At 40.8% G+C, this 12,288-nt stretch overlaps 1 protein-coding gene across 4 annotated transcripts in view; it reads left to right on the forward strand.

Annotated features, from left to right (window-relative positions):
- Positions 1–12,288, forward strand: part of zranb3 (zinc finger, RAN-binding domain containing 3) — a 124,962-nt gene that overhangs the window by 59,801 nt on the left and 52,873 nt on the right. For all 4 annotated transcript variants that reach the window (XM_086281697.1, XM_086281694.1, XM_086281695.1 and 1 more), the window contains exon 14: positions 4,535–4,837. In XM_086281697.1, coding sequence (XP_086137823.1) covers positions 4,535–4,837 — 303 coding nt within the window. The remainder of the gene's footprint in view (positions 1–4,534; positions 4,838–12,288) is intronic.

Genomic DNA, 12,288 nt, shown 5'->3' on the forward strand with positions numbered 1-12,288 from the left:
CCAGGGTGGCTGTGGCTACAATGTAGCTTGCCATCACCAGTGTGCGAATGTGTGTGTGAATGTGTGTGTGAATGGGTGGATGACTGGATATGTAAAGCGCTTTGGGGTCCTTAGGGACTAGTAAAGCGCTATATAAATACAGGCCATTTACCATATTTACCATTTACTTCTTAGATGTGCTGTGCCTGTAACTTAAAACAAATCAATTCAATTCAGTCTTATTTATATACCACCAAATCACAACCACAGGCCTGTTATATTGTGAGGAAAAGACCCCTTAAGTAATACAGAGAACCCCCAACAATCAAACAACACACTCTGAGCAAGCACTTGGCAACAGTGGGAAGGAAAAACTGTCTTTTAACAAGAAGAAACCTCTGGCAGAACCAGGCTCAGTGGCCCCTGTGGAGGTCTCCCTGTAAGGAGTGGATATCCAGACTTCCAGTTCCCTCCAACTTCTTACAAATCCAGCTAAATTTTAAAAAGACAAGGTAATTAAAAGCTAAAATTTTGTCTAATGTTAACCCATTGTTTCATCAAATTTTGGAGTCCATCTTTTCCTGTCCGCATGGAGTCTTGTGCGAAACTCAGGTGCTCAAATTTGATTGGTTAGTAGTACTTTGACTACAATAGAATACAAAGAAATAGCAGAAAGCTTCTACTTTCAGTATTCTACATATTCATACATGGAGCCCATTTTTAGTTGCTCTAGTTTAAAGCCTGCGTTTTTTGCTAAAAGAGTACTTTTTCATTTAGCCCCTTTTGAGCTCTAGCTAGCAAGTGTTCGGTAATTAACACCCCCAGCTCAATTGTTGACAGGCTAAATATGTGAGAAAATTATATATTTGCCTGTTTAGCTTGCAGCTAAAACAAAACCTAGTCTTACAAATTGACAAGACCCTGGTGAGGAAGACGGATACATCACTCTTTCCAACACATATAATAGTCCTATATACACCAAGCATTTAAGCCTGTGGTGCCAGGTAGCTTATGATAAAAGCTTAGTCAGTTTTGCTTTGTCTTCCTCTCCTCCAGCCAATCACCGCTGATGGCAGCGCCCATTCTTCCTGTTAAAAGGGAGTTTTTCCTTCCCACTGTTGCCAAGTGCTTGCTAATAGGGGGTTGTGTGATTGCTGGGTTTTTCTCTGTAGTATTGTAGGGTCTTTACCTTAAAATATTAATTGCTTTAAGGTGACTGTTGTTGTAATTTGGTGCTGTATGAATAAAATTACATTTATTTGAATTTATTTGATTTAAAAGCAGTTAGATTAGCCCCTAACGTTTGTGTTTTTTATGTTTATGTATGTTTTGGTGATGTTGAAGTTGGCATTTGGCTTTTTTAATCCATTAAATGTTCTGTTCTGTCTGACAGAGACGGGAATTTACCTAATTCCAGGTGCTAAACAATAACATGTCATATTAATTGCATACAAATTGAATCGCTGTAGTGCTGTATCGTCAGTAATCCAGTCCTGGTTTTAATCAAACTGTCAGGGATTATTACCTCCTTCTTGTGACAGGGTTTATGTCTCTGGTGGGTTCGTCTGTATCGTCTCCTATAGCTGTTTTGGCACCAGGAAACAACCAGGCAGCTTCTGTTGAACTATTTTCAAGGTGAATTAGTAGACTTCCTGTGCTTGCAGCTTTTTTTTTTAGACCTAGAGCGTGGGCATGGTTCAGTCCTTCAGCTCTTTCACTGGTAGACCAGCAATTTGTCTCTCAGCACCTACTGTGAGAGATGTACACAGGGAGAGGGCAATTTGGTTATCTCCTGGCTCTCTGTACCTCTCAGCTAGCACTCAAACCATGTGCTGATTTTTTATTTATTTATTTATTTTTATATCAAATTACAGAATTTAACAACAAAGTCCAGCTAAGTCTTTAACTGCCTGATATTGTACAGCATGTGAACCAGCTACTTTCTTTTTGTTTGATGGGTCTTCTGTGACTGGCTGCAGTTTTTTCCGAGCCCTGCCAACTGAAGGAATTCAAAGCATTTCCTGTTTTTATTTAACTACATCTGTTAGCTCACATGCCAGAACACATGCTTTTGGAATCCTTTTGCATGGCATTTTAGATTTGAGACTCGATGTTGGAACCTTATCAAACCACTACAGACATAATGGGCTCCTGATGGGCGGGGAGAATAAGGGGGATTGACTGGTAAAGTGGAGGCACAGCCCTGCAGGATTTTCCCGTTAACATCTTCTTCGGCAGGGACAGCTTAACAGAAATTGAGCCGTCTCTCTGCGGTCTTACTCGGCTTGTTAGTGAAGAGGGGCAGCGCTGGGGCCAGGAGCCCAGAGACTCAGATGGCATTTGAGGAAACCGACTAGAGGATGGCCTTTTGAAGAAACAAGCCAGAGAGACGCAAGATCACTAATTAGCCCTCTGCATCCTCAAGACTCACAACTTAGTGTCTTCTTACATTTCGCACCTCAAGTTTGACAAATATTGTGAAGAGATGTGATTAAAGTTTAACTAAGAAAAGTAAGAAATTGCATGACACTTTTTTTTTAAGAAGTTCTGTTCTGACCGTGACATTTACATTTGACTAAAAATAATAACGGTCTTTTCTTTAAGCAGCTAATCCATCTGTTAATTCTACTCTCCTAATAAACAGCAGCACAGAAAGTACCATTTAAAATAACGTGAAGTCTGCGAATGACGATGACATAATCCCTGCATTCATTAACATTTTTGTGGCTCAGATTTCTGCTTGACCTTCACAGAATTACAACATTCTGCATGAATGGAAATCGCTTGAATGGTTTAAGAGCGGAGCTGCAAAACAAGTTTGATAGGCGGACTTCAAGCTGACTCTTTAAAGCGAGATCTGCCGTTGGCATTCAGCCATTATCAGCTGTTTGAACACTGCTCACTGCACCCCGGCTGGTGCGCGCCACAGATGCAGTAATCGCTGACAATTATTTTGTTTAGGTTTGATTGCACATGATGCAGGCAAGCAATTAACAAAACAATGTGACACGAACGTAATTTGCTCTCTCAGCAAAACGATATTGGCTGTTTGGATCCAGTAGCTGGTGAAAGGAGGCTGGCAGGTGTTCATCTGTAAGTTCCTGCATCACAGCTGATGGGCTGCAGAGCAACAAAGACTTCAAGTATCCCAGATAGTGCTTACTTCCTGTAAATGGTCATTGTATATCAAGCAACTACTCAGAATAGGAAGATACAAATAAGACATACACTTGAATATATTTGCTTATGTGCACTTAAAATTCATCGCCTTGATTAAATATCTACTACTTAAAGGGGGCTTATTGTGCTTTTTTTTTTTCTCTCCCTACTCTTGGATTTATAGACATCGACTTTATTTAATTCACTTGTTACAGCTACGCAAGAGAGGAAAGAAAATGTATATGTATGTACAAGTGCAGTGATAATGATACACATGTATTATTATTAATTAGTAGTATTATGTCACTAATAGCAGACATGCCTTTTGTGGTCATTTCGAGTACACAGGTCCAGCTGTGAGCACACAAGCCCCGCCCAGCTGCTGTTCTTCCTCCCTACAGAGGATGAACTAAGACGCTGCACCATTCCCATTCTAAGATAAAAAAGGATTACTTTGGATTTCACTTTAATCTCATGAGGGCAAAAGAATAAAAGTCAGGGAGGTCCAAATATTCAGTTTTTTCTTCTGTGTATTTTCATGTCTGTATCATCAGATTTGCAGATGGCTGTCTCTCTCTGAGCCTGAATCTTCCTGTTGAAAGGGAGTTCTTCCTTCCCACTGTCTCCGAATACTTCCTGATAGGAGACTGTCTGATTGTTGGGGTTTTCTCTGGTGTTATTGTCTTTACCATACAATAGAAACCACCTTGAGGCAACTGTTGTTGTGATTTGCTGCCAAATAAATAATTGCTTTTAATTGTATTCCTTTTCTGCTATATTATTACTGTCTGTTTATTATTAGGGGGAAACCAAGGAAAAGAAAGTGAATAAATTACACCTGTCTGCTTAACATCATGACACTTACTGTTCATATTTTTCAGCTTTTGTCAGCTGTTATCAGTCAGACCATTGGGTTTCTGTGCAAAAAAAAAGTATTGAGGAAGAAGCTTAAATGGCTTGTTTCAGACAGTGGATATAATGAGGTGCTGCACTGAGGCCCGGTAAACAATAAATAAGGATCACTTTGAAATGTGAATCATGCAAAGATAAGAAAGTCCAAGAATAAAAATAAGGAGCTCGAAATGAGCATAATAGGTCCACAATAAAGGCTTGAAAATATACACATTCTTCTGCGCCCCTGCTTATGTCGACTCATTTACACCATCACACCCGCTAAACTTGTCAGTGAAGAACTTATGATGGCAAATAACATCACTAATGAGCCATATTGAGTTTTACTTTCATGTCAGCAGTCATTTTGTCACACTGTCACACTCTTCAGATGATGGATATCTTGCTCGGGAATGAAACTCTTCAAAGTCTGATTACACTGTGCGGCTCAGCCAATAGAGTAATCTTCATCTCTCTCTCTTTCTGTCTCTCCCTGCTGGCTCAGAGCCACCCAGGCCTCAGCTACCCCCTGCAACCCAGAGGGACCAGGCTTGTGTCGTTCTCTCCAGCTCCGACAGTGAGCCAGAGCTCAGCTGGGGAAAAGCCCGGCCTCAGAAATCACGCAAAGGCAAACAGAGCAAAGAGGGGGAGATGGAGGAGAAGGAGGCTGAGCCTCCCAAAGACAAACAGAGAGTGGGAGAAGCAGAGGAAGAGGACAAGCGGTGGCTCAAAGGCAAACAATCAGTGGGAGAGAGAGGTGACGTCGACGCTAGCGGTGGTGGCTGCCTCCCCCCTGACCGCACACAGGGTAATCCCACATGCAATCTTCTTCTTTTCATATCTAGGGAAATTGGCTAGTGCCTTCTTGTCACCTGCCCATATAATGCTGTTTAATATCATCACCTCCAATAAGGCACCATAGCTCATTCCATATGGGGCTAGGCATTATTATTCTTACTTCTTATTACTATTTCTGCACTTTGCGCCATGAAGCTACAGGAGATATTACAGTAAGTAAAACTTGGCTGATCTCCACTGGCTTTGAGGACCAGCGTACAGCACCAACTGACGAGCTCCTGATTGGCTGTTTTGTTTTTTTGTGTTGTTGTTTTTTTTCTTTTAATAAAGTTGACCGAGGTCTAATTTCATGAAAGGCACAAGCTCCCTAGATGCTCCAGCTCGTCCCTGAAACACAACCTGCCGTTCCCCCGTCCGCTCTGGTTATATGTGCACATGTCTGTGAATCTCAGAGGGATGTGAGGAAACAAATTCCCAATTACACAGTGTGTAATATTGCAAATTAAGACCTCTGTGTTCAAGTACTCGTGTCTCAAAGGGATACGCAAAGCAATAAATTGCACTAATTACAAAGAACTAATTACACTGTGTGCAATATGAAGAGCTTTAAAAAAATGCCAGACTAGCAGAGTCTAAGAAAAGCCCGTGACCTGGGTGTTGCCTCTGAAAACATGTAGATGTTCATATTAAAGGGGTGACACTGAGCTCGGGGCTTTTTTCAAAAACATTATTCTAGAACACTCAACACGGGAAGGAGTAAAGCGTTCAGGTTTTAACAGGCAAGCCATCAATCCCCATTAGCCTTTAACATCCAGAGATCAGCGTGCAACAACCTGGCTGATTCCTGTTCTTGAGACACACGCACACACTTACAATTTGACATCTATTAGTGCCCAGATTGTCGAGTGGTTAATTTCCCATCTTTGCAGATACGTGTGCCACCCCATCAGTCTAGGACTGAATTCCACTGCAGCTTTTCTTTTCCCTGCAGTGCCTTCTGTACTTTATACTAAAGGTGAGCAAAAAGCCTTTTTTAAAAATAAAAACACCTCTATTTAGACTGACTCAAGGGGAGCGATAAAAGCTTCACAGTCGATCAGAAATGGCAGCACTAAAGAGACACCGCTGGATACCAACTTGGCCCCCTACGTCCCCTTAGTCATACACTTTTTCCCCTGGAGACAGCTCATGTCTACCTGCAGTACTGTGCAGGAGTTGTAGAGCTTTAAGCAATAGCCTAAACATACAGGCAGAGTGATACAGGGCTGTCTTAAGTGATGAGAACACCTTGTCTTATAACAGACACGGAAACAAGAGAAACACAAGCCTATAAGCTGCCCAACGCTCAGTGGAAAGCCACGTGAGCTTTTTAGATTCCAACACAGTGTTTTACAGTATTAAATTTGCCACTTGATTGTAATTTTTGAAATAATAGTTGTTTGGATTCCACAGATAAATGAATAAAAGGGGTTTCTCACTTTTAATTTTCTTATCTGAACCTTTCTTATTCAACTCCAGCTTTAATATTTTATCCAGGGAGTCCTCTCGAGTAGGTTTGCATGATTCATAGTTCAAAAGGATCCGTTTTTACCTTAAACTGTTGCTTATAAATTGGATGGACACCTGGCTCATGCAATTTATAAGCCATTTTAGTTCCTCCCTCTTTAAGCCACCCCCTTTCTGAAAGCACACTTTCTTCTGATTGGCTAATAGCTAAATCCCTGCCACAGTGCTTGTGGGTTTCACTTCTGCATTAACATTTGATCGATCTGTAGACTTTCAGCTTTAATTTAAGGGGTTTGACGAAGTTATTGCATTAACTGTTTAGGAATTGCAGCCACTTTTATATATTGTCTCCCATTTTTAGAGGTTCAGCCAACATGCTGAAAAAAATAAGGTCTGTTTTAAGACTGATAAAAAGTGATTTGCTGCCAGAAGTCTAGAAGTCATGGACATCACCGTGGTTGTTTGTGTTTCTTCCCTTGGGATGCGCAAAGGCTGCCACCTTCAGTCGCTGCTTATTTGTGGGTCTGTATCAGACCTGTGAATCGTACGGCCCCTGGGCCACATCTGGCACTTTGGTTGTCCTGCGTGATGTCAATGGGAAATTAGGATTCGAGCATAAATAAGTATACGTTATGCAGTTTCCCATTTCAGCCACCAAAACTCGTCATCAGAGAATAGATCACTGTTTTGTTTTTTTGTGATTTCACAGTACAATTTTGTTTTCTTTTGTTTTCAATGTAGAGTTGTTGTTTTGTTTTGTTTAAACTGGACTAATACGTATTTATTTACTGATGTCAAAGGTAGTGCTGCGTGCTTAGTTTGTGGAGAGCTGACTGCTGAGTAACTTTATGCTTGAAATCCCGGGACAAACTGTCAGGTTTTATGATCTACTTTTCAATTTTCAGATTTATTTTTATTGGTATTTAAATGATACCTAGTTATATCTATCATTGAACCCAGATGACATAGTTTTTAAAACTACAGCTGTACTTGGTGCCTTAAAAATCAGAGAAACTGCGTCGAACCAGACACTTGCCTCTGAATGGCATACCTTGGCCTCCACCAACACTGTAAGAAATCTTGGAGTCATTTTTAACCAAGATGTCCAAATATGAAGAGCTACTTTCTTTTATCTGCACAAAGCCATTGGAAATTACTCTTATTATTATCAGGTTGTTCTAAAGATTCCCTAAAAACCTCCATTTAATCCAAAATAGAGGGTACTAACAGCGCCAAGAAAGAGATGATATTTGTCCCATATTGGCCTCTCTTCATTGGCTCCCTGTTAGAGCCACAATCAAATTTATAATCCTTCTCCTCACATAAAGGGGCAGGCCCAAACTTATCTTAAAGATCTGATAGTACTGCTATATATGTTGTCCTAATAAAGCACTTTGCTGTCAGACTGCAGGGTTACTTGTAGTTGTTAGAGTTTCTAAAAGTAGAATGGGAGGCAGAGCCTTCAGCCATCAGGCCCCTCTCCTGTGGGGCTCTGTGGGGTGTTTGATTGTTTGGTATTTTTCCAGAATACTAATGGAAATAATACCTTCAAGTGACTGAACTGAATTGAAGTGACTGAAATTGGTATTTTTGGATTGTATCGAAAGTCAGGAGGTGTTGTGTAAGTCAGTCCTAAAAATTTACCATGTTGTTAACTTCATCAGGTTGAAAGGACTGAATCACAGATAGTTTGTTTCACTTTTGGAGGCGCTTCAGACTGAACATGGTAACGCGGACTAGCACACAGCTGTCACGTGGCTCCTCTTGGGCAAAGCGTTAAAAGAGTATGGGACCTGAGAGCAGTTTTGTAAGGACATTCCCGAGCTCTTAAATCACTCATGACAAAAAAATCTGGATTTCTGCCACTGAGTAAGAAAAAAAAAAGGAAAAACTGCAGATAAAGTAATTAAACTACAAGAAAACTGGCAATAGTAGTTTGAAATTTAGCAAAAAGAGATTTTGTTCACTCTGTTTTTGGGAATGTGTTTTAAAAGATAAACTGCTTTTTTTTACCTACTTCACATTTTCATTGCCTAATTACAACATCTACTCTTAACAGTAGCAGTTTATAAAGAGATAAAAATAATATTGAACAGAACGAAGTTCAGCTTATTAATTGCCCACCCACGGTATGTATGTATAGCTATATAAGTATGAGCAGTTCATAAATTCATTTATTGAAAAAGGTACAAACATTAGTCTTTATAATGTAATAGCTTACACAGCAGGACTCTATCTCCTTTCAGACTGCATTAGGCCAGGCTGAGAGTTGAAGGTCATCTATAAACCTGTTAGCTTGCCAGGCAGTTACCGCAGTTACCGTAGTTACCGCAGTCTGCCATTTTAACCATGTTTTTTCATGGTTTTAAGAAAAAAAAGACGAAAAAAAGCCCAATCTTGATCATAGAAGTGTTAAAATGGGACTGATCAGTACTGTACTAGTTAGTCCCGAAAAGGTTGATTCTGTTCACGTGGATGTAGAGTTTTCAGTGGGAGAAACGTTTCGTCAAGTGACTTCTTCAGTCTCAGCTGACTGCAGGTTTCCCCAATCTTATAAACCGTACATTTGCACAATGACTGAAACCAGCCCACTGAAGGAACAATGGGCTGTGAGGTCAGTTTCTTCATTGGTCAGTGTTGATCAGTTGTCATTATGCAAATGTACTGATTATAATTGACGAAATGTTTCTCCCACTGAAAACTCTACATCCAGACGAACAAAATCAGCTTCTTCAGGATTTCCTTACCTGGATGATTGAGCATGCATCAAGTCTTACTAGTTGGTGTTAGCCAATTAAAACCAAATGACTTACAAACACCCTCTTTAGTTGATTTTAAGGCTCCACACCCTCTGACCTTAAAGCTGGCATCACCGACAACCCCAACACTATAGTAAATCTGTGCCATTTTAGTAGTTTTTAGTTGTGCTCCTAAGTCACTTTAATCATAGAATAAAGAAAAGAGTCATTCTGACTCACACGTGTTTGGGCTTTCTTCAGAAGTAAAGTTCGGTTCCTGCAGGGTTAGGGTTACCACCTATGATGAAATAGACCTCTGAATCCACCATCTCACTTGTAACCTGTGATTTTGTTCTAGCCACGTACTACATAGACAAATTTTCAGGGTCTTGAAGATAAAGTCTCACATTTTGAAACTTTTCTATTAAAACAATACATTTGGGTGTTTTAAACAGGCAACAATTCTACAAGAGGGATCGGATGGTAACCAAGCCCTACACCTAACTCTGACCCTAGAGTTTAGACCCAGTGACCTGGCGCATGTTACTACGTTAATGTCTTCACTTGATTTGTTATAGGTAGTTCCAGTAGTCCTATGGCAGATAGTACCGCTCTCACACGGCTCTTGTTTCAACACGAGGGAGGCAGCCTGCGCTGAGACAGACGATATTGACAGCTTAAATCTACAAATCAGACTGCCTTCAAAAACTGCACGAGTGTACTGGCTAGTATGCATGACGTAATTTGTTTTAGAAAAGAAAAACTATTCAAGGCATTTATCTGTCCTGTTGTTGTTTAGTCAGATTCTTAGTTACATGCTGTTGCCAGTCTGTCTCCAGCAGCGTGGGTATTACAAAGCACTGTGTTTGTCCAATAAAAGTGACCTATGGGGTCAGGAGCGGCGCCTAATGATTTTCCTCAACCTGCCTGTGGTTTTAGAAGGCAAACCGCAGAGCTGTCGGCCGCTCCTACCTCTTGATTGCTCTGAGATTACTTTCCTCACAGCACAGACAGGCAATCACTCCTCCTCCACCTCCCCGTCTCCCACTCTCTCCTTACTGTCTGTCGCTCAGTCGATCTGCATGGCCCAAACATTTAAGCATGGATACCTGTCTCTTTTGGATATTAGTGCAAATGTAGCAGCGGCACCAAACGTCTTCATGCTTGAGAAGCACAGTTAGGATTTCTTTTTTTTCCTTTTTTTTTTTAATCTTTTGTTTCAATTCTGCAGAAGATAAGATGACTCAGTCCAATTAGGCGTTGTTTTCTTTCTCTCTCAGTAAAATAACAGATAAATCCCTTGGGGTGTTTTGAAGGCACTGTTCATACTGTGTAAGTGACAGTCTAATAAGACGGCTTTGTAAGATGAATTGCCCCCATCGTATAAATGGCCCACTTAATGCAGCTGGCGCGTTCTACCACTGCAAACAGGGGAAGGGGGGGAAAAAAACTGCTTACAACAAATATGGGCTGCACACTGCAGAGCTGCAAGGTTTCATTACAGATGCAGCAGGACAAAAGGATGGATGGGATTTAGCGAAAAGCTAGTGTCCTAAAAATGTTTTGGTTCCAGGTTTGTAGCTCTGTGAAATGCCTTCGTCTGGTTATCTTGGTATTTTCAGAGTGGCCCATTCCAGCTGAGGCTGGTCTGAGAGCAGAACATACTGTGGCAGACCTGGGAAAATTGCACCTATGAGGACGGCAAACATAAAAGTGAAAGATATGGACTTTGTACAGGATAGGTCAAGGAGAGAAAATGTCTTACTTGGATGATCTCACATCGATACAAAGGGATTTGGCATCAAATTACATCGCTGATATTATTCAAAGCAGCGATGGACCGTAAAACAGTCAGTAAATAGAAACAGTTTCTGTGGAAAATAAAAACTGCTTAAAGAAATACTGCAAAGTAGAAGCGATTGAAATACTTTGAATACAAAGAGCATGTTAAAAGAACGGTTTATGACGTGATTAAGGATATAGAGATAGAATAGAAACTTAAGCATCTGTCTAATATAAACCCAGTAGTGTAGCCATAGTGTAGCAAATGCTACACTAGCAGATTGGTGGCTGCTGTGCTGCCATTAGCATTAGTATCAGAGAGGGAATTAAAGCCTCGCAGAACCTTTGCTGGAATAAATATGATGTTCAAACAGCATATTGCTGCCAAATGGACCAATCAGTTGTTGTGTTCTGCATCATAAAGACGTATAATTATACGAGTAGGTGAACATCTGTGATCAGATGCAGATATTTTAGCCTGATCAGCTGTTCATTGGTTTTGACCGATCAGCTATTCCAGAGTGTCTCTGCTTAAATACCTTACCTGTGCAGTCCCATATGAAGGTGTGCTAGGTAGAGTGAAAAATATGATATATTGTTTGACCTCACAGGCATAATGTACTCTGTGACCAATAATCACTCTGCTATGAGTGAGTTTGCATATTGTCAGCATTGTACACTCACACTAATGATGTCATGGTTTTCTATTGATCAGCAGCTGGTAGTGAAAATGTGCTAAGAAGAGTAGGAGTTTTCCACCATAGCCAGAAAGAAAGAAACAAGCTAGCAAAGGGAACTAAACACTGATCTGAATCATATTACGCCACCAGCAGCACTCAGTCGGTAGAAAATCTGTTTGTTTGTTTGTTTGTTTTAAACAACTGCATTAAAATGCTAGAAAAGTCTGTTTCATCTACGATTGATTCACTTTTTTATTAAATATACACGTCTTTTGAGAGATTTTGAGAGATAAATACATTTAATTCTCAAAAACGGGGATTGACAGTGGCTTGGCAACAGCAGTCTTCACACTTGGAGTTCTCTTTCGTTTCCCAACCAAAACACTGGAGAGATGTCTTTCTCCCATACCCACTAGAGATCCAGTGCAGGTGCAGGACAGCACTTGTTCAATGGAAACTCTCTTGTCGCAGACAGCCTGTGTCAGTATTTTTCCCCCATTAGCAAGCCAGATGGACACGCACGCACGCGCAATCTCACTAACACACACACCGACAAGGCAGACAACTGGCCACGCGAAGTGATTTAAGGCAAGTATTATCAGAGTGTTATAGGTCATTGTCTAAATGAAGCGTGGTCGAACAGTGGCGGTCTCATTTCCACCACCTGACCTTTTCGTGCTAGATGCTGGCAGGATGAGCAAGCTACATAGCTGACATTAATGACCCGCTCCCTCTCTTCTTTCTCTGTTTCTCTC

This window comes from Aulonocara sp. 'chitande type north' Nkhata Bay, linkage group LG23 (genome assembly GCF_057382095.1).
Source record: "Aulonocara sp. 'chitande type north' Nkhata Bay isolate Kocher_YH1m ecotype deep benthic linkage group LG23, A_spYH_male_GT1.1, whole genome shotgun sequence".
Classification (NCBI taxonomy): Eukaryota; Metazoa; Chordata; class Actinopteri; order Cichliformes; family Cichlidae; genus Aulonocara; species Aulonocara sp. 'chitande type north' Nkhata Bay.